This window comes from Python bivittatus, unplaced genomic scaffold, assembly GCF_059951505.1.
Source record: "Python bivittatus isolate LINGU-HERP-01145 unplaced genomic scaffold, Pbiv_v1 ctg000310_np1212, whole genome shotgun sequence".
Taxonomy (NCBI): Eukaryota; Metazoa; Chordata; class Lepidosauria; order Squamata; family Pythonidae; genus Python; species Python bivittatus.
This window is the reverse complement of record NW_028277054.1, coordinates 1,623,140-1,651,135: the sequence shown is the minus strand read 5'-3', so window position 1 is coordinate 1,651,135 and position 27,996 is coordinate 1,623,140. Positions and strand designations below refer to the sequence as shown.

Here is a 27,996-nt window from a genome sequence, read left to right as displayed (position 1 = left end):
GGGCTGGCTGGGGAATTCTGGGAGTTAAAGTACACACATCTTAAAGTTACCAAATTTGAAAAACACTTGGCCAGAGGTTATCTTGCTGTAACCCTCTCCAACCTGTTGCTCTTGAGATGCGTTGGATTATCACCTCCTGTGTAGCCAAGGCTGAGAACCTTTTCTCAGAGCATAGTCATTTATACTGTAATCCTTAGAAGCGTCTTTGAATTGCTGGTGAACAGCAAACATGAGCGGGAGGAGGGTTTTTAACTTAAGCATCCATTTTTAGCAATCTTCTTCCACCCACGTCACAGGCAGAATTGCAAAAGCAGAAAACATCCAGCAAGGCCATTTCATCTGATTATCTTATCTTGCCACTGTGACTTTCTCATGGAATTGCTAATGTTTTGAAAGAAGGGTTCCTGCCCCATCAACAATCTTAAGAGGCAGAGATTTATTCCAGCTGTTGGCTGCCTTTAAACACAGAGGCTAATGAAAATCAAACTCCTGGCCTCAAAGAATCAGGAGGAGTCTGGTAGCACCTTCTCTGACTAACACATTTTATTGAAAGGTGTAAGCTTTTGAGATTCCCAACTCTTTCCCTGCACCTTTGCTGCCATTGGGGGGTTTTGCAACCCAGGTACATTCTTGACGGAGGAGCTGGAAACGGGCTAAGGGGTCAAGGTGGGAGAAAACTGCGCTTGCTTCCTCACTTGCAGCCAGAGGTTTACTCAGTGCAAGAGGTTGCAACAGGTGAGATAAGGATTGAGTGCAATAAATGTTGCTCTTCCTAGACCACCTCTATTATTTCGTTTCCTGTCCTCTGCGATGCCGTGTTCCTGCTGGCAGAGAACAGCAGCTGCTGAACAAGGTCCAACCTGGAATACCAAAGCTGTTGATGGCTGCGGCGGCATCTCAGATGTATTTCCAATTCCAAGCCTGAAGAGATCATTCTGAACTCTTGTCGGGAACTCCATGGAAAGTCCCGCTCTCGTACAAGTTGCGCAGGGGTTGGAATGTCACAGACATCTTGATCTTTTCCGGTTAAGTCGCTGGCAGGAAGAGCTCCATTCATGCTAAGTTACTGAGTGTGACGTGGAAACGGACGGGGCAGAAGATTAATTTAGCTTCTGAGGAAACCCAGTTGGCCTTCATGGCTGGCAACATGCAAGAGCCCAGATTAGGCTGAGATGACTGGGCGGTTTACAGTTCAGCGTGTTGTGGGAAATGCAGCCGCTGTCTTTCCACGTTAAGATGTAATGTGTTTTAGCGTGTTATTTTTAAGGTTCAGCATATAACCTGCCACTTGGCCTGGGGCGGGGAGGGAATACCTTGAGCGTGGGGATGGCTAGCCCCATAGAGGCCTCCTGTCTTCAGCCCCAGATTTTTCATTTTCTTGGACTCTCCCTTTTTTAGAAATGTTTTTAAATTGATGTTTTATGTATTTATATATATATTTATGGTTTTAATGTTCTGTGTGAGTCGCCCAGAATTCCCCCATTGGGGGGAGATGGGCGGGGGAGAAATAAATAAATAAAAATGAAATAAAGTGAACGTGCACACCACCGCCCCCCCCCCCAGTGGATTTGCTTCTGGGGAAACCAGCTTTTGACTGAGCCGCCCTTGAATACACTGTGGTCCCATTGTGTCTCAAGAGGCCCCCTTTGCATTAATTTTATTATAGTCAAATGGTTTTGTAAGAATTTGGCGGTGGCAGAGGCTATTTCCACTCAGCCTTTTAATCCAATCTTCTGCTCGGTTCACACGTAACCACCAATACTACCACAACTTTGTGGCATCGGAATTGCATTTCCAGGCCTGTTTGGTTAGTCCCTAAGCGTCTAAAGCCGGAAGGCGCTCCTGAGGCCATCAAGCCCACCCCCCGCAATGCAGGAATCCCTTTTAAAGCATCCCAACGCACTGCTCTCACCATGGGGGTGGGGGTGGGGGGTGCCCTTCCTATCTCTCAAGTACTTTCATCTTCTGGGCTCCAGGATGATGGAGATGAGTTCTCGATGACCGTCGGCCTACCTCGAGGCCCTTCGCACCACAGGCTTAACCCATCAGCTGGAGTCCGGAGCAGAGGGACGCCATCGGCAGGAGCTGCCCTCTGGAGAGATGCCAACATCCCGTTCCCTTCATGCCTGGCCTCCCACTACAAACTCAGATCTGGATTGGGTTATACTAACCCACGTCTGTTCCTCTGCTGACTCACAGTGGTTACGCAAGCTTACATCACAGCTGACCCAGTAAACGGTATTGCATGAACACAGTTGTTGTATTCTCTGTGCCCGTTGCTTTATTTAGTCCCTCAATCTCTCCTGGAGCAAGTTTGCTATTCTTTGTTCTTCTGGGGCAAGGTTTCTCAACCTTGGCAACTTTAAGACGTGTGGACTTCAACTCCCAGAATTCCCCAGCCAGCATATGCTGGCTGGGGAATTCTGGGAGTTGAAGTCCACACGTCTTAAAGTTGCCAAGGTTGAAAAACCCCGCTCTGGGTTGTTCTTCTTTGTCTGAACCTTTAGAAGTGTTGTGTCCCAAACTGGCCACCAAGCATGAGATGCGGGTTGGACCTTCACACATACTTCAATTGTAGGATCCGATTGCTCGGATCATTTGTAAAGGAATTGAGAGCTGATCTTAGGGAAGGCAAGAAAGAGCTGTTGAGAGACTTGGAGAAGAGATTATACAGTTCGGGTACTGAAGGAAGCGTGAGAAAAAAATTCAAAAACAACCCTGCCTTGATTTTGTTTAGTATAAAAGGAAGCAGGGAGAAACTTGAGCAGGTTTTCAAGAGTCTGTTATTCTATCCCGCATTCCTGGCATCCTTGCGGGTGTCTGTGCCTTGACCCGGCCTGCCTCGAAGGGCTGACCGATAGGGTTTCTTAGAAGTAGGCCCGGATGGCTTGAGAAGACATGGGGGTGGTGCCATATGGCACCTTTGCCAAGTCAAAGCCCTCCTTCCAGCCAAGCGCCATCTCCTTACAAAAGCAAACACTGCCATTCCCCCAAAGGGGGCAAAGTGCCAGGGCTGTGCCCACGTCTCCTAACTGCCTGCTGGGACTCCAGGTTCTCTTTGTTGCAACCTAGGCGTACCAGCCAGCATCAGGAGGGGCAGAAGGGGGCAAGCTAAGACAGGTTGCAAAGAGGGCGCCCCAAGGATTGTTTTCCCTGCACCTCAAAGCCCTGTGTTTTGTTGTCAAGAACAGGTGAGCAACCAGCCAGGTGCTGAACCTCCCTGCCCTTCAGGTAAAACTCAGCCACCAGGGAAGGAGCAGCGGCTGAGTCCAAGCAATCAGGGAGCCTGTTTGGTTCCCACAGCAGAAAGATCTCTTAAGAGTTGTATTCCAGGAGATCCCATGGCCATGCATGGAAAATTCACAGCTGACCAGACTTCTGGAGAAGAAACGGTGAACTGAAGCCGACGGCCGTGGTGGAATGAAGAGTGGGCCAAGGGATTTTCAGGATTCCCCTCCAGACAAGGAGAGGACTTGGGATCACCCACCTGTGCTCTGTACAGTTGCGCCCCATGAAGATATTTTTAATTTTTTTTATTTTGTATTAGTTTTTACCTTTTTAACTGTAATGTTCAATAAAATTACTATTAAAAAAAGAAAAGGAAAACCCACAGCTGACCAAGATCCAATTGCTTGGATGCGGCTTCAAGGCTCCTGCCAAGAATTTGGGGCAGAAGCGCATTGGCAGAGGCCTGGGATGCCCAAACTGGAAGGGGTGGGTGAGAAGGAAGCTAGAAAAACCCCTGCCTCCAAAACGTGCAGGCCGGCCTGGTCCAGCACAGCAGCTGCCTTGTTAAAACAGCCGGGAGTTAATGACCGGAATCCCTGTGACGGGAACCACAGAACGCTCCCTTTTTGCCGGAAAGAAGAGACAAACGCTTCTCTAAAATCCCAAACACAGCTTTTATTCTGTCTGTTGTGGCAGCTGACATCCTTCTCTGAAGCAACCATCTCAGTACAAATCAACCAACCACCATGCACAAATGCGTCCTGCATTATTTGCCTCCCACCCACAACACGCCCATACCTCCCCCCCCGCCCCCCGCAAGTCAATTATCAGTTGGCCAGAAGGAAACCCGTCTTACCGGTTTCTGCTTCTCTGGGCAGCAGCTGGACCTGCAAAGTCCACCCACTTTGGAAAGAAACCGTCACCCGTTCTCAGTTGCAGAACCATTTGCTACAAAAGGCCAGGAACCGTCGTAGCTCCTTCTCGCCCAGTCATGGTTTAAAACAAGTACCCACATTCACACTCAGACGTGCACACAGACACTGAAGCAGAGCATGGCTCCTTTGCTCGCAAAACTGGGCAGAAAGTACTGGAATGGGGTTTTCAAGTCTCCTCCAAACTTCTCGCCTGTCAGGTTCAGCCTATGAGACAGTACAGATATAGTTCTGTTGCATTTATTAGCTTCCACCTCTCAAACAGAAATCTCTCCAGACTGAATCTACACTTCCCAAGCCAGCCAGCCAAAACACCGTGAATTCCTTAGGGTGGTGCCAGTCTCATCTTCTTAACCTTCCCACGCTCCTGCTGGGGGCTAAGGAAATGCTTATCTCCTCGAGCGCGCCCTTCATCAAACCATTCCATCACATCGCCAGACGAGGCGCTCACCAGGTTCTGGCATAGCCATCCCGCTGCTGCTTCTGCCCAGTCCCTTTGCCTGGGCACCTGGGACCAAGTCAAAACAGGAATGATCCCCCCCCAAATTCCAGAGAACATGTGACACACAACCCTGATTGCCAAGACCTGGCCAAAGCAGCACATTTCCCCTTGGGCTCCCTTTCCAGTGCCCAGATCACATCACCCAGATGCAGCTGTTACACGCAGAAGGTTTGCTCCTCTTGTTTCTTTGCGTATACATTGCCCAGCTCCAGCGGTCTAGGTGGTTTATAGCCGGTGTGCAGAAGGGAACCAGGCAATGCCCACTTTCCACTGCAAATACAGTATGTTCCAAAACATTTGCCATAACCTTAATCTAGAGTATTGTTTCTCAACCTTGGCAACTGGAAGATGTGTGGACTTCAACTCCACCTTGAAGTCCACACATCTTAAAAGTTGCCAAGGTTGAGAAACACTGATCTAGAGGTATAAACAACTTGGATTTCACTAAACCAAGGGCGTGTGCGTGCACACATGCCACCTTACATCTACAGCTTCCAATCTGGAAGAACTATTTGAAGATGTGACACTCCAAAGAAGCCACTATCTCCCAGAACAGCCATACGTCAGGGAGAGTCAAAAAAAGGTCAAGAAAGTGATCCGAAACTCATGATCAAATAGCATGTCAAAAATGGGCAGGGATCTTGTGTTTCCAGCCACCATTTTCACCCTTTTGACTTTCCCTGGCGCTTCGGACACGGAGACCAGCAGCTGATCGATTCCGAACCAAACTGGGCCTGTGCCCGTTTCCTTCAGTGTACCACCCGTATTACCCAGACATATTGAACATTTAATTTTCATCCAAGAGCAAGACAGATGGACAGATTCAGTGAAGTAAGAAAACCAGAGGAAGCCCTTGGTAGAGCAGGGACCCACTTACATTTTTTAAAAAAGCTGAAGTTATACAGATGGGCTCCCCTGCTACAAACATCTAAAATTCTGCACAACGCTGCGACTTATATAAACTGTACAATCCGAAAAATACAGCACCTTTTTCATTTTAACTATACGAGTTATGGGAGGAGCCTCCGATGCAAATCCTGGCCAGCTCCTATGATTTTTAGTAGCTCTTTCCCTTTTACTTCTGCTTGCTCAGAAATGCAATCTCCATCGTTCTCCAGCCAGACCCCTACACCCATCTGCCCCAACCCAACCCTCACAGCAAAACTTGTCTTCTGCACAGCAACCTATGCCCTAAACAGCCAGCTTCCCCCACCTGGTCAAGGAACCCCCAGCACAGGTGTTCTGAAGTGCTAAAACGCACTTAAGGAAGCAATCTTGTTGCATGCCAACTGTGAAAGCTTAACATTGAAAAACTGCAGTTGGGCACCCCAAGATGGGGTGGTGGTACCCCTGGCCCAAGTCTGCACACGTTCAGACAAGCACAGTGGCCCTTGGCAAACTTGCTGCACCACAGGTAGAGATGGATGTCCTGTGCGGAAGCCAGCCTTTGGGGACTACCCCTTTCATTTTATAAAATACAAGTTGCTAGTCCTCCCTGTTCTCTACAGATCTCTCAACCCAGAAAAGGGGTTTTGTCCAAAGACTGGAAAAAAAAATTTTTTTTTGCATAACTCTCTGGCCTTTCCTTATAGCTAGCCAGTCTTTCATGATGCTGCGACACGAGCATTACAGAAATCCAGCTTCTGCATTTCTGAATTAGGTTTCTCAGAGGGGAGGCTTTATTCATCCGCTTTTCCCCAACCACCAGAACTGGTCAGGACAGCGGGCCATTGGATGAGTTTCCCTCTGCCCACAGATCAATCCAGGCTGCAGATGAGAAGCTCGGGACTTGCAGCCTCAACCCTAACCCTAACCCTAACCCAAATGTTTTCCTGCTAGAAGGCACTCTCCTTCGAAAAGTAATAAGCCAGTAAAGAAGAACCATGCTCAGTCAGCGTTCCCTCCAAGACCCCACTGCCCCTCCGAGGTTCACTATTATTGTTGTTTTTAAAAAAAAACATGGCAGAGAATTTCCCCCAGTGCGCTTGGGGCAGACCATGAGACGTCCAAAAGACATTCTGGGCAGTCAGGATCAGGGGGCAGAGCTCTGCGTCCTCAGACTGACCCGGATTCCAGGTTCAAGCCTCAAAGGATCTGGATTCCAAGGCTGGTCAGTTACTGAAATAAAGTTCTTACCTATGAAGTTTGGAGATGGGAAGAACTGACAAAGTGGGCCATAATTAGGGAGACCCTGAGATCGATCTGCATTTGCAAAACAGGGCAAGTATGTGAAGATACAGGAATTAGGTTTGTCAACTGGCCACTGGGAAGAGGCAGTGGGGCTCTATAGGGGATACACTGTCCCACCAGCTCAGCTACTGCAGGAATAGTTACCTCTGTCGTACTGAATTTGGTGACTGATAATTTGACTGCATTTCCTCCCCTCTTATCTTACTCCACCTACAGTTGCAAAAGCTGGCCAGCAAGCTTGGGCAGACCAAACCAGTGGGGCTGCCAGCTGCTAACCCCTTACAGCAAAGGTCAAGTGGCTCACCTATTTGGCACAAAAACCTGGAATGTAAACTAATGGACAGCTACAAGAGGAGAGTACCAAAGGATATTCCGTTAAGATTTCAGAACGAACACAATTCCTCTTTCTTATACCCCTGCTCCAAAACCAGACATGAAGAGTTCATCTTATTTCAGAAATAAATTACATTGCAAGTCAGCCGTCCCAATTCTAAAAAACATGAAACACAAATAGAAGATAGCCAAACTGGGCTGGGGGGAAGACAGGGAGAGAAAACAGAGTTTCAAACAATTATTGTTGGCCACGTTGGCAGTTAACACTCATCAGCAGGCCCCCGTGTGAGCACATGGAACGCAAGGGATGGAGATAAGAAACAGCAACTAAAGGCCTGGAAGAAAAATCCCTTTCCCTCCAGTGTTCGCATTTATGAGGGCTGGCTGTCGCCTTGCAAACAGCATTCAAGTTCTTGGATTTGGAAAAAAAAAAGCGTATCTGTTTAAGATTTAACCCGGTGCATTTCTTCCCTCATCTGGGTCAACAGACCAAAGAATGTCAAATAAGGGAAATGGACAAGGAACAAAAACAACCCTGAAGACTCTTCCTGCTCGCTTGGTCCAAAATACTAAAAATAAGTGCAGAGAAGAGAGTCAGAGGCCCAAAAGAGAAAAAAAGATGATTGAGAGATCTTGATACATCAATTCATTTGCTGAGTTTTTGGTTTTTTTTAACTGAATGTAACAGTGGAGAACTGAAGAAGAGCACGTTCTCTTGCCGCTGAACTTCTACAACCGGCACCAGAACGACGGACAAAGATTTGGAATAAACGGAGTGATGACCTTACGGCATTTGTCGAAGTTTCCAAATTTACGAAGCACTTGAAGTTTAAAGAAAAAACAAAGGTGGAAAAGGCTGTGTTTAGCAGATTCTGGGTTGAAAAGCTCTCCATCATTAAACTAAGCTTCCTTCTTATGAGGAATTCAAATCTTGAAGGATGGAGCAGAATTGTGGCTTACTAAAGTTCTTTTTTGGAGGAAAAAAAAATCTCCTAAATTGTCCAGCCTTTGATTAAGTCAGTTACATCACGGATTCTTTTTCGCAAGAACTGTTGCTCTCCAAACGGGCTGGACCATCCCTCGTAATCAGCGGGGACCCCTCCGCTATCCCCACTGCCTTGATGGCTTCCACGGGCTCCGTCTTGACCTCCACCAGGTCACCGTTCTCCGTCTCGCCCATTGTCTTTTCCGCGTACACCTGCAGGAGCCCCGCGCCGAAGGCATCGCCCTCCACGTTCAGGACAGTACACGTCCGATCTCTGAAGGGGGGAGAAAGAACCAGGCCTGAGGATGCACGCAAGAGAACCAGCGGCTATCAGCAGCGTGAGCGAAGCGGAGCCCCCGCGTTCAGAGCGTCTTCCGCTGCAACCCCAGCGCCTAGAGCCTCCCGGGTCTCACAGTGCAGAAAGATCCGTCACGATCGCCGTAACAAAGGGCAACAGACCTTTGCTCCAAACCAGCCCGGGTGTCGTCCTGTTCTCTTCGGTCGCCTACGGGTTCCTTGAGGAAAAAGAGCCTCGTGCCCACCAGCAGACTCCCGAGGCCACCTTAACCTTCCCTCCAGCGCTCCCAGGGACGCCCTCCCCTGCCCCACCTGGTTCCCCCAGCTGCACCAGACAAGCCTGTTGGGGAAACACACCCCATTCGTCACACAGAAACACAACAAGATTCCAGAGGGCGGCTGGACAAGGACGGTCCGACTCCTCCTTCCAGAATGCACCCAGAGGCAAGGAGCAACGGCCTTGCAGGTGGAAAGTCCCAGGTCTCATGGGACTTGGTTGCACTGATCAGCTGGCCCACCCACTCTATGGTTGCACTGATTAGCTGGCCCACCCACTCTATGGTTGCACTGATTAGCTGGCCCACCCACTCTATGGTTGCACTGATTAGCTGGCCCACCCACTCTATGGTTGCACTGATTAGCTGGCCCACCTACTCTATGGTTGCACTGATTAGCTGGCCCACCTACTCTATGGTTGCACTGATTAGCTGGCCCACCTACTCTATGGTTCCACTAACCTGATCAGGGAATACTGGGCAGTCCCTGATCACGGACTGTTGTCCATCTTGCCGGCCATACTTACACAAGCCAGTCCACTGCCAGGATGAGAGAGATGTCATTGGTGGGCAAGCTGATCGCCTCCAAGATAATGGCCAGGGTGAGGACGCCTCCTGCGGGAATGCCAGCTGCGCCGACGCTAGACGCTGTCGCCGTGATGCTGCGGGTGAAAGCAGGAAGGGCGGAGAAGGGGGTTGAGGCCACTCCTGTTGAAGCCAAGAGGCTCAAGGCTCTGGGGCAGCTCCTGGCCTGGGTCCACTGCCCCTACTGAATCCCTCACTGCACAACTCCATCAGCCAGATGCCTCTCAAAATCACTGAAACAGAACATCTGGGCTGGGACTTGCTCGTTTTAGCTCAGTTGCTGTGGCTTTCTTGCTCGTTTGCACGACGGAAAGAGTGAAACGTCAGCCGTTTGCAAGTCAGACACGGATCACCAGCAATAAAGACCAAACCGGAGCCCGGGGAAGGTTAGGACTGGTGAGGCACAAAGCCAGAATGCAATTTGTATAAACTTGGCTTAGCATGTTGTGGGAGTCCAGCCAACTGTGCCTGGAGGACTATTTGTGACCCAGCCAGCTGTGCTTATTCAGCGAACCTTGGTTAAGCGAACCCGGCTTAGCACGAGGTATGAAACAGGCCAGCGACAGCGTTTGCAGGAGGCTGGAGGGAGCGATTCTGCGCTGGCGGAAGAAGACCCTAACGCGGACTTCATTTTATGCTGGGCGCAAACTTTAGCCAGTTCCTAGCTTGGGGGCGCCTAGTTGGGACACCTTTTCCACAAACTCCCAGCCTTCGAGGTCCCACCAGGGACCCGTCCCTGAATTTCCCCAGTTCCTGAGATTTCAGCATCTCCCGCTGAAAGCTGTTGATCCTAGAACTTTTGTGGGGGGGTGGAGATGCCTCTTCCCATCGCCCTCCCTTCACGTGTCCTGAAGCAACCTCTAGTTATGAATTTCTTCTTTGTGGCCGCGGCAGCCTCGTGGCTCCCTTTTCACTGACAAAATTATATCCCGTTAAAAAGCTCCTCCTCGCCTCACAGGCTGCTCCTACCAAGAAATGGAGACCAAGGTCCCCTGAAATGACTTCGACCACCTCCCCAAATTAAACCACTGAAGAGATTTTAGGCTCCTCTTGGTAAATTTTCCAGAATATTGCAAGGTTTGGTGATGTCACAAGATATGGGCAATTTTAAACTGGAGCAGAGGAACACCCAGGGCCTGCTTTACACCCCACTGTAATCATGGTTTGCTTAACCATGGTTTATTGAATAATCCCCACTGATGGGGTTGTTGTTAAGCTACAAGTAAAAATTCCTGTGATAGCTTAAAGTGGTGCTTCTCAACCTTGGCAACTTTAAGATATGTGAACTTCAACTCCCAGAATTCCCCATGGCTGGCTGGGGAATTCTGGGAGTTGAAGTTCACATATCTTAAAGTTGCCAAGGTTGAGAAACACTGCTTAAAGCTGTGTGTGAACTCAGCCAATGTTCCATAACAAGGGAATGGACAGCACACGCACACACTGAAGGCGCCCCCCACATGCCCAATGAAGGAGCTGATCAATGTGGCCACTACACTTGATAGTGATCAGTGAGGAGACCCAGGAGGGACCTAAGTAAATGCAGGGTGGATAAATCTTGGCCAAGGTGTGGAGCGTTTTCTAGACTAAGGTCTAGACCTGATCTTGAAGAACATGTGGAAGGCCATGCTCCAGAAAGTGTTGGGTGGGGCCACACAAAAACAGACTTTGATTTAATTCTATGCACCTTTAAAATGAATTAGAATTAAATCTAGTTAATGTGTTTATTCTCCTGTCCTGTCTTTAACACGCTTTTCTTTCTCTTGTGTGAAATGTCCCAACCGGTGAAAGAGCGTTTGGAGGTCCCTTCCAAACTTCGTGGAAGGCAAAGACGGGGAAGGTGGGGCTGGTCTAAATACTCACAGGATCGTGATGACTTGGATGAAGTTGAGCGAGATGTTGTTGAGCTGGGCGATGAAGACAGCAGCCACGCACTGGAAGAGGGCTGCCCCATCCATGTTGACGGTGGCGCCAATGGGGAGAATGAAGCGGCTGATGTGCTTGGAGACTCCATTCTTCTCCTCAACGCACTTCATCATCAGGGGCAACGTGGCAGAGCTGCATGGAGGAAGCAACAGAGCAGGACTCAGCAATCATATCCTCCAGAGAAGTTCTTTGAGGTTCAGGCATTCGAAGGGCCACTCACCTCATCCTGCCTTCAAAAGCATCTCTTCCCATGATCCACTCTGCTCTTGAGCACCCAACCAACACCCAGGATCCCCACACTCATCCAGAATGAATTCAGCGATCTGTTTTCGGTAGGTTGCCTTGAGAACAGGGAGTTCCCCTTAAAAGGGGCACCTGCACACTGAAATCAGTTCAAACAGGACCTTCAAAAAGGTCATCCCCAAGGAAGCAAAGTGGAGGGTCCCCAAAAAAGACAGCACATTGGCAGGTTGGTGTGTCCACAGGGTGGTCAATGAAGCCAAGATGGTGGCCACAATCACACAATTGAAGCTGTCAACTTTCCTGACCTCCTGCGTGACAACCAGGATGCCGAGATGAGCTAAATTCAGGGATCCTCTTAACATGAAGCCTGTATCCCAATCAACCAAGCAAATATCTTCTCCTATGGCTGTCCGTCCATCCGTCCCACCCACCTCCTGCCTCTCTGCAGCTTCAGCCGGCCTTTTAATACCTGGAGGAGGTGCCAAAGGCGGTGGCCAACGGAGTGAAGATGCCCCACAGGAAGCGATATGGGTTCCTGCGGGTGAAGACAAAGTAGATCCCCGGGAGAACCAGCAGCCCATGGATGGCATGGCCCACCAGGCAGCAGCAGATGTATTTGCCCAGGCTGGTGAAGAGAAGGACCACGTCTTCCATTTCCACAATCTTGCCGGCCACCAGGAACATGATACCCAAGGGGGCGTACCTAGGAGGGAGAAGAGGCTGTCAGATCCAAAATGCAGACCAAGAAGCGGAGGAAATACCAGGGTTGGGGTATAGCAGGACCTGGGAGAAGGGTTCCTCCCAGCTGTGACATTTGCTGGCTTGATTCTCACAAAATGCTAAGCTGTAAAGTGGCCGGTTTGGGCTTAGTGTATGGTGGGAATACCGAATCAGCAGACCGTGGTTATAGTTTATGGCAGGGTTTCCCAACCTGCTAGAAATTCTTAGTGCCTCTGGAGGGCATCTGGTTGGGGAAGGCTAGATTAGGGGGCTGAGTCAGCCTAAGAATTATGGCTTATTCAGTAAACAATGGTCAAACAAGTGGATCCAGCCTCTGGATAAGCTCAGACTTGGTCCTCATTCTCAGCTAGCCTCCCTCGCAAGGTTGTAAAAACCCGACAAAACCCCCAACCCCCCGTTTCTTGTCATGATGGTTGCAGGCAAAAGCGGGTTCCATTTCAGAAACTGAGGGGATGACAACGTCAGGATCTGATGCCTCTCCTGGGACAAGGAAAACTGGACGATAACCCACAGCAAGAAGCCGCCCAGTTAATTTCCCTAGCCTGCAAATGGTTCCAGTCTCAGAACCCAGCTCTGGCTAAAGGAAAGTCGACGGGCACCGGAATGACCCAGGAAAGCAGATTTGAGCAGGAAACGGCTCAAAATTCTGAATTCAAGGCGTCCCAAGGGGCTCTGGGGCAACTTTCCTCAAAGATGAGTGACCCAGGAGAGTGGGAGTTCGAGGCGCCTTACCACATAATCCACGAGACCAGGATCATGGTGGCTTCGTTGAAGGAGTTGAAGAATTTGATCAAGTTCTCCCCTTCGGCCCCGAGCTTCCGCAGGGCGATCCCGAAGACGATGGCGAAGACCACCAGGCCGAGGATGTTCATGCCTTCGACCTCCGTGCCGGTGGGGACCTGGCCGTGGAGAGGAAGCCATCAGCACGCCCCGCCCAAAGATTAATCCCATCGCAGCAAAGTCAAAATCAGGGATGGCGGAGGAGGAAGACGTTTGGGGCCTCTGGAAGCGTCTCTGCAAAGCAGCCCTCCCTCTGATCTGGGGGGAAATCTGTTGGACTATAACTCCTATCCTCCCCAGCCAGCGTGGCTGTAAGCTGTAAGGAGCGGGACCGAAACGCAACTGGAGACTGGTGAAGTGAAGGAGCCCTCCCGTGTCTAGAAGTTTCCCCTGGCCCCTACCAAGTCCAAGATGACGCCATCCTCCCCATCACCCCTCTTCCTCCCCTGCCCATTTCTATTATTTGAAAAAGCCTTTAGGGATGATGTAAAGGAAGGCAAAGGAGGGAAGGTCTTTCTTTGCCCAGAGAGCCCCAAACCTGAGTGGGGTGGACCAATCATCCTCCGGTTCCGAACCTTGATCCCCTCCACCAGGGCTAGAAACTTGAAAAAGAATGCATTACACGGCATTCTCGCTTTTTTACCATCAAGGTGGTTTCATTGATGTATTCTGTTTCGTTGACAAATCCTGCCACGCTGAGGAGTTCAGTGTTATTCTTCTTAATTATCACTTTCTTGTAGCTAGTAGCATACTACAAAGGGAAGCACAAAAGATTTTCTTGTTGTTGCTCCGTGTTTGCTGGGAAATAGGGTTTGGGCACTGGCGAGACCCACCCTGGCAACTGTATTATGAACGGGCAGATCTTCCCTGGTGACTGTTTGGCAAAAGTGCCAACCACATGCCCTCACAAGACCCAACAGGCCCCCCTGCCCGAACAGGATGCCCACATAAATATGGGGATAAAAAGAAGCCCCTCCCTCTGGCAAAGTCCTCTTTGGGGGGCAAACTGGCAAACAAAAGCTGTGCGTGTCCTGGATAATCGGTGCCAAGAAAGAGAATCCCCATTGCCACTTTGGGCTGGCTTCTGCGATGGAAGGAAGGAAAGGCGCTAAATAACTTGTCATTTCTGCCTCCAGCAAATGGCAAAACCGCCTGACAGATTTATCTCAGATGATTGCACCACTAAGAGGCACGTGAAAAATGAGATGCAATTTCAGGACAGAACCATTAAACTCAGGAAGAAGTCCATCCTGTGTCCAGACATTGGCCTTTATTAACACGGCTATTAAAAATTAAGCCAAATTGGCTTTGCGGTCCTGTGTCCCAGAGAGGATGAGCGTGCCAGGAAACCTAGTTAATAAAAGCTGCTGTGATTTTTAAACGATTAGGCAAGACAGAGGGTCTTGAACAAGCTGTGCGGAGAGGGTGGGGAGGTACAAAATGTCACACGCGCACACACAGAGGTTATCTGTCAAGACAGAAACCCTGGGCTTTCTCTGGCTTGCAACCCCCTTCGTCCAAGCGTTGGGGCAGAGAAACCAGAACCTCCGCACGCAGAAGACCCATCAGCCAGCTCCTAACATCTCTGCTTAACTGTCCCTCACCAGTGTTTTTGGCAAAGGGACATCTTCTCACCCGCCCACTCTTTCTGGAGGACCGGCTTCGGAAAAATTCTGGCTAACGAATGCAGATCGCTCTTTTCTTTAGGAAAGGCCACACCGGTAAGGCAACTGGACAAAGTCATTCTAGGTCACGGATGCAGCGTGGGCTGTCATCAGACGTGGCGACGGCCCCCGATTTAGTTTGTTTCAAAAGAGCGCCGGACAAATCTGCAGCAGGTCGGATTATCGGCCGCTCTTACCCCGAATGACAGGAGCTTTTCTTCTCAATCACAGCCCCTGAGCTCAAAACCAGCTGCACGCATCGCCGCCGGCTGGCCCAGGAGCCCGGAGAAGGCGCCCTTCAGCCTGATCCCGCCTCAAAGCTCTCCCTTCTCTTTTGGACAACCCTTCGCTCGACCGAGCAGGAGCCAGCTTGCAGGAGCAGGAGAAGGGAAAATGGCAAGACTCACCGATCGGAATGCAGCGGACACCAAGTTGGAAGGGAAGATGTTCCTGGGTGGGAGAAGGAGGAGGAGAAGACATAAGCAGGCATCCAGGGAGAACGTTGCTCTTCTTCCCCAATAATATACCCCTAAGCCTCTTTGGGCAGCCAACCCCACTGCGCCTCCACCATAATCCCAATTTTCCGTCCAAAGATTGTCCTGGGCGTTCCCCACAGGGCTACTATGGCTTGCAAAATACAGGAAAAACCTTCCCCACTTAAAACCACCAGGCACTCCCGCTAAAGTAAGTAATCAGCAGCAAACATGCCCAAAACTTTTTGTCTGTTGTTTTCCCCTCCTTGTATATTTAGGGCAGTCATCCTTTCTAGCACATAACAGTCTGGAAGCCCGCTCTTCCTCGCCCTGGGCAAATAACAATTTAGAATTATTTAGGCCGAGCTTGTATCGAAATGTTCGGGGTTCTCCCCAGCTGGGTCAGAGCCCCAAAGACATCAGATCCAGCAAATTGTGGGCAGCCCAAGATATTCAGAATGTGAACGTGGTCTAGCAGTGATGAGGCGACCTAGCTGGGTCATGAAACGTCCGCAAGCAAACCACCAAGCTCAGAGACCACCAAGGACTCCACCGTTCATCCCTGAGCTAGAGATCCTCTTCTACTGGAGTTTGGAACATGGGCGTTAATGCAACAGCCCTCCTCTGCTCCTGATCCTCAAGAGATCGGCTCTCTCTCTAGCCATCACAGCGAACTGCCAAGTCCCTTCCAAGGTCAGCCTCCTATTGTGCAATCTCACCCAGTGGTCTTTCCTACTGCCACCCCGGCTCTGCCCTTTCCATTTCTAGCCCCCAGGTCAACCGGGGAGCCAGCATTCCCTTTGGCCCACCTGTTTGCGCAAGCACGCTGCCTGCAAGAGATCGCAGCGCCTCGGCCAAGAATAAACTGCTGGATGCCCTAGTGCTGCGGAGATCAGATATCAAGGACTTAAACTTTGTTGACCAGGACCTGGCCCACTTCCCACTCTAATCACTGCCCCCCCCCCCACGCACACACCTTTTGCCCCCTCTACTTCATCAGTTCTGGACATGACACCACCAGAGGACAAAATAAGATTACACCCTAATCCCCAGAGGCTGAAAATAACCAGCTGGCTGCTCCCCCTTGGAATTGGATGCCACCAAAGGAAGTCCAAGAGAACCTCTTCATTCCAAAGGCCGCCACAGCCAACCTCCTCTTTCCTGGTTCTTTTCTCACCTGCTGATGGCTTGTCTTAACCCCCAGCTTGCCTAAAATACAACGCTGTGCAAGGGAGGAAGGACAGGACAGCTAATCCTCAGAAAGGGAGAGGCGCAGTCTAAGAGCATCGCTGCTGGAGCAGGCCCACGGCTCCTCTTCTCCACCATCTTGCTTAATGTCAGCCAACTGGCTGAGAAGCCCCTCCAAGCACATCTGCACTCCTCTGCTCATGCTCCCCTGCCCCTGGCATTCAGTGGGCAGGGATACCCATTGCACGAGGCCATGATCTGCTGACCAAGCCCACCTGAATGGGCTCACCCAAACGTTTCAGCCATAAACCATGGCTGGCAACCTTCAAGCTGGCTTCCCCATGACAGCTGAATGTGAAATGCAAAGCCAGCCAGTTCCTCTTGAATCTGGAGGTTGTGTTGACCTACACACGCCGGGCATTTCTTCCCCCCGCCCCCGAACCTGTAATATCTCCAGACTGTACAGCAGTAAAACCATCACGAGGGTTGGTCGTCTGCCCTGAATTGCTGGCCATTCATTTTTATGCTTGGCTCTTCCGGCCACGCATGTGTAAATAATAGCTTGGCTTTTCCTTGTCTGCATGGACTTAAAGTTGGGCAGACCGGGATCAAGAGTCATTTCAGGCCTTTTTGGAGGCAAAAAGAGGAGACCAGAGGCAGAAGAACTCAAGGGTCAGAAGGATGTCCTCATGTCAGCCACTGATCTCCCCAAGAAGATGCGACCCGCAGAAGCACCTCAATACAGCACAGGAGGAAAATACTACCATGCCACCCCACGGATGCCTCAAGCACCTTTTCCTTCTTTTTTCCAGTTTCAAGGCAGCACTGGCGTCACCAGGGCAGATGGCAGGGAAGGAAAGATTCTCCAGCAGCATTTCAGGGGCATTTATCAGGTGGGGCCAAAAAAATCAAGGGGGGAGCCCCCTCCCATGGACGCCCCAGAGAGGGGCAAGGATGATGATGGTTACGTGCCATCAAGTCATTGTGGACTCTTAGCGACCACATAGAATGATTTCCCCAGCAGGATCCATCCCCAGCCTGGTCCTTCAGCTCTTCCAATGGTGCCCCCATCGCTGCTGTCACTGAGCCCATCCTCCTTGCTGCCAGTCGTCCTCTTCTCCTCTTTCCGTCCACCTTTCCCAGCATCAGAGCCTCCTCCGGAGAGCTGGGTCTTCGCATCATGTGTCTGAAGTAGGATAATTTGAGCCTGGTCATTTGAGCCTCATGTGAGAACTCTGGGTTGATTTGTTCAATGATCATCGGTTTCCTTTCTTGGCTGTCCACAGTGGTGATTCTTAAAGGCCACATAGATAGACCTCCAGGATGATCTGTCCTAACTCAGCCCTTCAGGTCTTGCTGTAACTGAGTTCCTCCCCTTTGCTGCCAGTCGTCCTCTTCTCCTCTTTCCGTCCACCTTTCCCAGCATCAGAGCCTCCTCCAGAGAGCTGGGTCTTCGCATCATGTGTCCGAAGTAGGATCATTTGAGCCTCATGTGAGAACTCTGGGTTGATTTGTTCAATGATCATCGGTTTCCTTTCTTGGCTGTCCAGTGTGTCCTCAGGAGTCTTCTCCAATGCCAAGTTCCAAAGTCCCAATACCCTTTGCCAAACGCATTCCACCTCCTTGCAACATCCAGCTGCACCCTTAAGTTGATCTCTTCTGAGCCTATCAACCTCTTGTGCTCCAGGTGCAACCAAAATAAGTCCCAGGACCCCTTGATTGAACAATGTCACCTACTTCTCCGTTGCAGCGCCTGCCTTCAGAAGCAGCATCACCCGCCACCCCGAAGATCCACAGGCTCCCGCCCTGAGGATGCTCCAGAAGTCCTCAAAGACCTGGTTGTTCTCCCAAGCTTGTGGGTGGGATCGGTGCCGAGCCCCTGTGGCTTCAGGGTTTTTTCCAAGAGTGTTTTTACGGTCTTTCATTTTATAATGGGAGATGCCCAGCTGTCTAGAGCTGGGCAGCCTCTAAATTTAAATAAATACCAAAATGCTGCTCCTAAATGTCCCCATTCCATTCCCACACATCTCCTGAACCTCCTTCTCTCCTTCTTCATTTTATCTTGCTACAAAAGATATTCCTTCTATCTCCTACACAGGACTTCCAGCAACTCAGAATGTTCTTCTTCCTCCTATTGCACCTCTCGAAAAAATCTACCCAAAACTGCGCCCTCAGAACAAGGCCGAAGGTAGATTCAAACCAGGAGTTGCTTCCAGCTATGAAAAACAGACCCAAACCTCGTCACCAACCCTTGTTGTTGACAGAGGAGCAAGCAGAAAACTGGTCTTGTTTCGGACAGACAGGTTCAAGAAATGTTTTTTGGCAGACAGTCCACTTTTGCAGGCTGGGAAAACATGTGCTCTCTTGCCTTCAATCGCCGCTGGCTTGCAACTGATTTGCGGGGGTGAATCTCTTGCTCTGTTTACCTGGACAAGATTTGTGTAACCCACCGATGGGCCTTTAATCTGGGAGGGGGCCTCACACAAGCCTCCCTGCTCAGCCAGTTTCTTGTCGGCTTGTGGCCGCAGAAGGCAAAGGTGGCGACGGAAATTTAATTCCAAGGCCTTTGCGACTTCCTTCCGCCAGAAAGCAGGAGAGCCCACGGGTATGGAGCAAACTCGAATGACAATGCAAGTACTTCGAAGAGAGATTATCCCACAGCAGGGGAGGGCAAGGGTGTCTGCAGCCCCCCCCGGGAGGTTGCACTGCACAGAAATCCAGCGCTGCAGGAGCAGGAATGCCAGATGCTTTCAGGGTTGAACCAAATAAAGAAAGTAGCGTCTTCCTTGAGCACAGCGAAGAAGAAAGCCCAAAGCACCTGCCTCAAAGCCGTGAAAATCCCAGCCTTTTCTACAAGCAATTCGGCCCTACCTACTCTCTTCTATCCCTAAAGTCCTTGTTCCCCCCAAATGCGGTCTGCAGTTCCCCCAACGTTCCCCAGCTTGCTAGATGCACGGATGCAACTGAACACCCAAAGGCCTTTTCTGTTTACTGAGTCAATGTCTGAAAATCTGAAACTATTTGCTTTTCAGTCTTGAAATAACTGGTCCTCCCGCCATAAATGAGATTTTTATGCAGGGGGAAAGGCTCCTTAAGAAAACCAGCCTACTTGCCGGCTGGCAAAGGAACTCAACAGCAGGATAATGTTGCATCAGAATCCGAGACAAACCGCTGCCCTCCAGCAACGCCCCTTTTGCAAAACTGCCAGGAAACGGCATGGAAAATATCTGTTGCAGATGAACGACTCCATTCAGGGCACTGATCCACCGGATCAGCACCTCTACGTAAAGCTCCCAACTTAGGGGAAGATTAGCTAAATCTTCCCTCCCGCCCAGATTTTTTAAGCCCCTTCTTTTCCTGCAGCAGATGTCGAAACGCCAGGTTTATGATTCACAGTCTCCATCACTCTAAACTTGGAAATTCTGAGTTTTGTGTAATACATATATCCGAAGGATCCCGTAGCCGTGAGCGGTCTACAGGGAAAGAAGAAACAGATCTGGCTCAGCAATGTTCAATGGCAGGTGGGAGCCCAGATAACTGTCCTTCCTGGACTTTACAAAAGAAAAAAGAAAAAAATGTCCAGGTTTGAGAGGGTAAAAAGATGGGGAGAAAATTCCGAGCACGTGGAGGCCGGTCAGATGAAACCAAGTGCATCGCTACCCACGTGTCACAGTATGAGCAATATTATTTATTTAACATACTATTTATTTAAAAAGAAAAAAAAGCTGAATTGCAAAAGCCACGCACGTGCCAATCATTTTGGTCGTACGACCACTTTGAAATCTGCAGATTATCCAGAGAGAGAAGCAAAAGCCAAATGCTCTAAAGCAGTGTTTTTCAAACGTGGCCACCTTAAGGTACGTAGACTTACGAGTCCACAGATCTTAAAGTGGCCACATTTGAAGAATACTGCTGTAAAGTCTTGCTACAGGTGCCTAACTCCTCATCAAAACCTTACACAGGTGATCATTTTTAAAGCTATAAAAACCAGGAGAAAGACCTGGCAAGAACCTGGGCTTTTGACTTCCAATCCTACCGGCCAATTCAGAGGCAGTGGCCAAACCACAGTTCAGACACCAGACTCAGTTTCCTTTTCTTTCTGTGCGCTCCGAGTCCTTCTCTTGAGTAATCTGCCATTCCCTTTGAAACAGTCAACGCAAGGGAGGTGCCTGGCTAGCGGATCAGAGCTGCTGCTCCGGGAATGGAAGAGATGCACCACACAACTTCCACAAAACGTAGGAAGGCCGTGATCACACACGGGACAACATAAGCTAAGTCCCACTTCCATTCCTCAGAAGCCCTGGAGAAAATGGCAGAGGATGTAGGAGGGATCTAGGCCACCTTCCCTAAGTCCCAGAATTCTCAGCAAAGACCAAGCTGGCTGGGGAATTCTGGGAGTTGAGGTCCACCTGTCTTAAAGTTGCCAAGCTTGAGAAGCACCGGCCTAGAATCTCATTGCAGAAAACTGGGTTCCTGTAGCTGGGATCTGCCAATACGGCTCTTGTACAATGGCCTGGGAAAGGTGGCAGCTTACGAAATATTCCAAGTGCAGCGTATCTGCCTATTCGTCCTTTATCAAAAAAAATGGGCAGCCACCTCCCTAGGGCACCAGTGGGTGGTCAGCCAGGGGATTGCACAATCTGTGTTCTAAGGGAGATAAACTAGGACTAAAGTAAGCCTATCTGCTGCCAACGTTCTTGTAATCTAATTCTCTTTTCCCTTTCAATCAATTGGGTCAACGGCCACGCGGAGGGTATCTGCAAGCAGCTGTTAAAAGCTTGGCAACTACTCAGCCTCAACCAGCTCAACTCAACTCAACCAGCTGGGAGCAAGCCCGGGTTCTCCTGCCTCAACTACCTGGAATCGCCCTCCGGTCCCCAACAGGTTTCCTAGTTCCACCTCCAAGCATTAAGAGGCTTATGCCCTGGAATGCCGTTTTATGCATCTGGGAGCGACCTTTTTATTCATGCTGATGAAGCCCAAAATAAACCATTCCCCAAAGAAAACTATTTGCAAGGTAGATGGCCTTGAGATGTTTTGGTCCCCCGAAAGGCAACACATCCAGACACCCCAGGCTGGGGAAGGGGGAACTAACCAAGTGGGCTTACAGCCACAACAGGCCAGAACAGACCCCCCAACTGTCTGCCCACCCCCTGCCCCCCAGAAGGATCTTTCAAAGCAACACCCGGGCCTTCAGCACTTCCTGGACGGGGACGGGGCTGGGCCAGACCTTGACACTGCAGGCAGCTGCAATCTGCTTTGGGACTTCCTTCAGCACACACATCCTAGCTTTCTTCCTCTGCCCCCCCCCCCATATTTCATCAGAAACGATGTCAGCTTACAAAAAAGCGCCAAGGCCAGGGTGGGGAAAGAGCTACTGACCATCAGAGAACATTCTGTACCATGACTGGGGGGGGGGACGACAAAACAGCACACTGTAATCAGTGACCTTTTAAGGGAGAGCTCTTGATCCCAATTAAACCAAGTTCTCCAGAGAGCAGGGAAAGCTGGTCCTTCTGCTAATTTTGCATCCTGGAAAATGTCATCTTTTCCACCCTAGATTGAATGCGTGACTAGAGCTGGGGTGGGGGAAAGAAAATACTAGGGAGGGGAGGGGAGGGGAGGGCAGGGACCCGGCGCCAAACCCTCCAGGGAGAGGCTGAGTTCCCAGCCCAGGGAACCCGGCTAGCCAACGGCATTTCGACAACCTAACTCAGTGGGCAGACCCAGCAGACTGGGTTGACTCTGCCCACCCTGGTTTGGTTAACCCCGGTAAACGTGTCACGCTAACATAACCCAACTCTAAGGCCAGTTTGATGATGCAATCAACCTTGGTCTAGATGACTGAGGCTGTGGGCATTTTTCGTTTTTCGTCAGGAAATGAAGTCACCCGGGGACTGAGAAAAAACATCCCGGATATAACGGGGAAGTCCCACAGCTCAGACATTGCTTCCACGTGGCCCTTCAGTTTGATCTTCGCCATATGTTCCAATACTAACTGGCCAAGACCAGCACCCAAATGCAAACGGTTCCCATTTGGGGCAGACCTGCCTTTGGAATGGATGCTGATCTACAGGTATTTTATCTTTCTTGACCAAGACAGAAAGGCTCATTCACACACACGTGTCCGTTGCTGAGGATGGGGCCCAGAAGGGAACTTGTCCGCAGCCCAGCAGGACATCCCTTGCAGTCCCAACCAGATGTTTTCAGGTATGCTGGAACCAACTCCAGAATTCCCCCCCACCTGGGAGCCCGTGAAGATGATGCCCAGCCGCCTCAAAGGGCCCTCTGGGGGCCACCTCTCTGCTCGGGGAGAAGGCTTTACCCAAACGCTCAGCCTCGCCGGCGTCCCCCCGGAGCCCCCAGGCAGGGCTGCCGCTCACCTGATGAGGTCGAGGAAGGAGTCGACCACCTCCTTGGGCTCGGGCACCTCCGCGGCGTCCCCGAAGCTGGCGAGGCCGGGGCCCGCGGCGCCGGCCCCCGGGCGGATGGCGAAGGCCAGGGCGACGCCGAGGGAGGAGGCCAGCAGCGTGGTCAGCAGGAAGAAGAGCATGGCCCAGCCGCCCAGCCGGCCCAGGGCGGCGGGGTCGAGGCTGGCCGCGCCGGCCACCAGGCTGCAGACCACCAGCGGCAGGATGATCATCTTCAGCAGGCGCAGCAGCAGCTCCCCGGGGAAGGCGAAGAGCAGCACCTCGCCGGCGCCCAGCCGGCCCAGCCGCCGCACGGCCAGCCCCAGCCCCGCGCCCGCCAGCACGCCCGCCACCGTCAGCAGCACCAGCAGGTTGGCGCGCAGGCAGCCGCCCAGCCGCCGCCGCCGCGCCCGCCCGCCGCATCTCCCCGCCGGGGCCGCCGCCGCCGCCGCCCCGACGTCCCCGTTGGACGCGCCCTTCTCCGTCGCGGCCATCGCCGGCAGCTGGCGGGAAGCCGCGCACCCCGGCCGGCTCCGCAGGCGCCCGAGAGCAGGTCCCGCGCAGCAGCCGGCGCCCGGCTCGGCTCGGCTCGGCTCGGCTCCGCTCCGGGGGGCTCCGGCGCCGGGCGCACGCGGCTCTCGGCTCGGCTCGGCTCCGGCCCGCCGCGCGCTGCAGGTCCGGCTCGGCCACGCGGGTGCGGCGCTCTGCTGCCGGGCTCGCCCCCCGCCCGCCTTTTCTGGGCGAAGAGCCGCCCCCTTCCCACACCGAGCGAGAGGGGAGGAGGGCACGGCCGGCGGGCGCCCCCGGATTGGCTGCGACGGCGGGAAGAAGGCGATACCTGCCCTCAAGAAGTGCCGCCGGGAGGGGCTTCGCGGGACGTCCCGCCCGGCGGGGGGTGGTGGGGCGGGGCGGGGCGGGGCGGGGAGGCGGAGGCCGGCTCGGAACGTTGGGCGCCCGGGGCGGTTGCGTCAGACAGCAGGATGCGGAGCTCCGGGCTGCCCGAGCCGGCGCGATTCCGCTCTAGGGACCTTCCCTGCGTGGGCGCGCACACCTGGCGCCCTCCGGACGCGCTCGGCAGCAGCGCCCATCAGCCCCGCCCAAAGGGAGCCCCAACCCAGCCAGGACCCGGGCATGGGAGCCGGAGTTCAGACATCTGGCGAGCACCAGAGTGGGGACTCCACTCTCCAGAGGGGTCGACTCCAGCATCCCTCATCCCCTGCCAGGGTCCCCTGCTCCCTCCTTCCTGGCCGAAATAGGCTTTCTTTGCAAGCTCGTTGAAGGCTCATGTGGGTCAGAGAATGTATTTCAGGGATTCTCAAGGCGTGGTCTGCAGAAGTCCACCGGGAAGAGTGGACTTGTTACGGGTGGGCTTCTTGGGAGACATACTCCAGGAACATCTGGAGGACACTGGGTTGGGGAAAGTTGAAGGATCTCTGCCTTATTTTTCCCAATGCTTGCGGAGATGAATTTTGAATTAGTTGCGCTTGGGTTTATTATAGCCAGGCTAGTCGGATTCACCATTGCAATGTTGCAAAAAGGTGAGTCTCTTGTAAGCCAGGCTTCCAAACCTTCACCTGGCATTGTCTGGACCAGGGTTTCTCAACCTTGGCAACTTTAAGACGTGTGGACTTCAACTCCCAGAGTTCCCCAGCCAGCCTGGCTGGGGAATTCTGGGAGTTGAAGTCCACACGTCTTAAAGTTGCCAAGGTTGAGAAACCCTAGTGTAGATTTTGGGGTTGCAAGCCCTCGAATTCCCCGGTGGTCAGTTCAGCAATGATAGTCCCAAGGCATCTAAAGTCCCACAGGTTGGGGAAAGCTGTTGCAATAAACAGCTATTAAACTGCTAGATGACAGAGGGAATTCGAGATTTAAAGCCCAAAATTGTGTGGCTTGGTATTATCTATCTGTCCTTAACCATGCATTAACTGTAGGGTGGATTCTAGGTAGAAAATCAGCATATGAGAAGACACCACCCTTGCGCACTGCAGGTGATAAAGATAGCACAAACGACTTCAGAAAAATCAGCAATCTATGTTTACAGTCAGTTATCGACACAGTTTGAACGGTACGTCAGCTGTAGACGGTCTGCGGCTTACAGTCATTACCGTAAAAGAACCATAATAGAATTAGGACCTATAATTATCAAGCCAGTAGATCAGTTATCAGGTTTAAACCAAGTAACCATTCCACACAAATCCGCTCATAAAAACTCCCTAGACAGCCTACCTGTAACTCAGACATTACAGTAACGCTCATCGTATTGGCAAAAAATTAAACCAGATGAGGAAATGTTTCAATGCACCGCAACACGTGGTAGATTTTCTAGGCATAACTTTTCTGGAGAGATTTTCTTTCCCCTTTGTTTTCATCAAACAAAACCAAATAATTAAGCCAACATGGATAGCTTTTGCATGTGTTTACAAGTATTTTGCAGAGGCCACGCCATATTAAAACTATGTGCTGTGTTACATAACTGCCTCCTTTATGTAACCAGTAATTTTAGAGCCCCTGATTCTTGGGTCTCCCTACCCTTCTGAAAATGAGACTTCTCAGCTTTGCACAAGTGGATGGAAAACGTTGCATGGCTATGACCGTCTCCTCTCGGTCAACCAGTTCAATTTAATTTCCCCCCAGTTCAGAAGAACGATTCCGGTCTCCAAAAAAAATCACATCTGCCTCTGCTCAAAGAAAAGGGATGGGTTAGACTTTAACTCCGATCACCCGTGGCCATTACTGCCAGGGCAATGACCCTGCTGACTGGGGACGATGGGTGTCGCCACCCAACCCATCTGGAGGGCACCAGGGTGAGGGAAGCATTCACAGATGTTGCCACCAAGACTTAGGAACATCTGCTTTTGCTTTATCTCCTCCTGTCTTTCTCTCCCCCCATCTTTTTCTTCCTTGAGAAGCCGCAGGTGGGAGAAGCCTGACCTCCTGTGCCCTCCACTCCCACCAGAGCCAAGCAAATTGCCTGCACAGCGACCAGCCTCAGCTATGGCGCACCTTCTTCCCAGCAGAAGGCAGCCCCTGACTTGGGGTCCAGCTTCCCTGAGAAGCTCCACCAATTACAAGAAGAGACCTATGGAGTCCTTGGGCTTCTCTGAGCTTGGTTCTTTTCTTGCAAGAAAAGAACCCAGCTCAGAGAACCCCAAGGACTCCACAGTTGAACCCTGAGCTACACATATCTACCTCTATTGGTAAGAAGAGACCTTGCAGGTTTACTGGGCTGTTTAGCCGAAATGCACCAAGGAGCTCCAATGCTGTCCCCGAGGGGAACAAAGCTCCAACAGAGAGAAACATGAACCCAGGGTTTTGGTGGCTGTTACCATGGAGATTTTTCTCCATCACCACAGATGCCTGGAGAACCAGACCTGGTCCCTGGAGGTGAGCACCGTGATTCTCCCGGCTGATGGCAAAGGTGGGGATGGGGTGAGAATAGACCAGAGGGTCCTCTTTTTCCAGGACCAGAAACTTTGCAGCGATGGGATGTGTGAAAGATCAATCCCTGTGGAGCCCTTGGGGTTCTCTGAGCTTGGTGGTTTTCTGGCAAACATTTCGGTACCCGGCTAAGTCACCTCTTCAGTGCTAGAACGGAATGGGGTTTGCTCTCTGTTTATATACTGTGGCATGCCCTGCCAGTGTCGGTGGGGGTTTTGTTTTATTTTTTCCCTCTGGCCTTTCCTTCATTAGGGTATTGTTTACTGCTTGATTGTATGTCTGGTGATAACCTTGGTGTTAATCTCTGCTTCCCTGGGTGATGATTGCTGATGAGGAGATGTTCTGGTCTTTTGTTTTCCTTTTGATTTTCTTTCTCTTTTGAACAGTGTGTAGATGTGGTTTATCTCTGTGTGCCTGTTGATGGATCAGTCCCGCTTGCTTTGGTCAGAGCAGGGCGTTGTGTGGCACAAAGCCTGCCTTTCTCTCAGCATTTCCAAACGGAACAGAGTTTGCAAACTTTGCGACATTGGTTTAGGATCGATCGTTTGAGGAAATTCAAGGCCTGTTCATGGTCACTGGCCAGGAAACAAACTGACTGTTCAAAGGAGTGGTATCTCTGAGCATCAATCGGGCCTTTTTCATCAATCGCTCAGAGGCAGTTGGTTAGCAAACAACAGTCACCACCCACAGTTCTGTGGTCTTCTGCTTTTTAAAATGGGAAAGCAGCAAACAAGATGAGATTATCAGAATAAAGTTAGCCAAGCTAACTAAGTTGGTCAGTCCCCCAGCTTAAGGAAGAGTCCTGAAGAATATCAAAGTTTATACACTCCTTGCAGGACATTTTCGTCGGATCTCATAAAGGTAGATTGCCAGACTGCATTTTGGTGCTTAGAAGTGTCCGTCTCTGTTCAGATATGGATTTATGTATTTATATGATGTATAGATGTGAAGGATGAGGCAAGATGACTTGGCAGTGGCCCAGAAGCAATGCAGCCAAGGTGCAAACCGGGAGGAGAGCAGTAAAAATCATATAAGATGGGCGTAGGTTGTGTACAACTCCCTGGTCCCCGTGAATCGATGTCAGAATGCACTTTCTGGAGATAGACTACCTTGGTGAAGACCAACAGGTGAGCCTCTCTATTTACTATTAACCTGTCTGGGTTATGGTTCGTTAATTTAAAGTACATTTCTGGAATCTTGCCAAGCTGGCAAGCTCCAGCCACCACCCTTTGGCAGGCTGACCTCTGCTTTCCTTAGCAAGGTCAGTGAGTCTTTAAACTTTGTGACTTGTCATCAGGAAAGATGAGTTGGCAACCATGTGCCTCATTAAGTCTGCGATGCACAAATAAAACTGCCTTCACTGTTCTGACCACAAGAGTTCTCCAGCAAGGCAGCAGCTCCTGATCTGGTCAAAAGGTTGATTTTTTAAAAATTGAATTCCAAGATTTGGGCTCCAGCTGGATCACCTCCATCATAATTCATTAAGACTGAAGTGTCCAATATGTTGAGGGCCACTTTGCTCTCTGGCTGGCCAGTGGCTGCCCAAATATACATCTGCCATCTCATCCAACTTTGGAATTTGCTACCCTGAGATGCGGTGCTGGCTACCAGCTTGTCTGGCTTTAAACAGGGGTTGGACCAATTCATGGAAGTCCTGGAGATCAAGGGCTCTTAGCCTTGATGCCCACGGGACTGCTTCTGAAGGTCATCTGCTGGGAGACTCATGGGCTTCCTTGGGCAGTTGGTTGGCCACTGGAAGAACAAACTGCTGGACTAGATGGGCCAAGGGTCCAATCCAGCAGGGCATGG

At 51.1% G+C, this 27,996-nt stretch overlaps 1 protein-coding gene across 1 annotated transcript; it reads right to left on the bottom strand.

The window, feature by feature from the left end:
* Positions 1–3,878: 3,878 nt before the first annotated feature.
* SLC1A5 (solute carrier family 1 member 5) lies at positions 3,879–23,601 on the bottom strand. Its single transcript, XM_088139769.1, has 8 exons — positions 22,723–23,601; positions 15,086–15,128; positions 13,658–13,765; positions 12,967–13,133; positions 11,963–12,196; positions 11,188–11,382; positions 9,270–9,404; positions 3,879–8,444 (listed from the first exon to the last, which is right to left on the bottom strand). Exons 1-8 carry the CDS (start codon positions 23,241–23,243, stop codon positions 8,207–8,209), a joined length of 1,641 nt encoding a protein of 546 aa, XP_087995895.1. The 5' UTR covers positions 23,244–23,601; the 3' UTR covers positions 3,879–8,206.
* Positions 23,602–27,996: the final 4,395 nt, after the last annotated feature.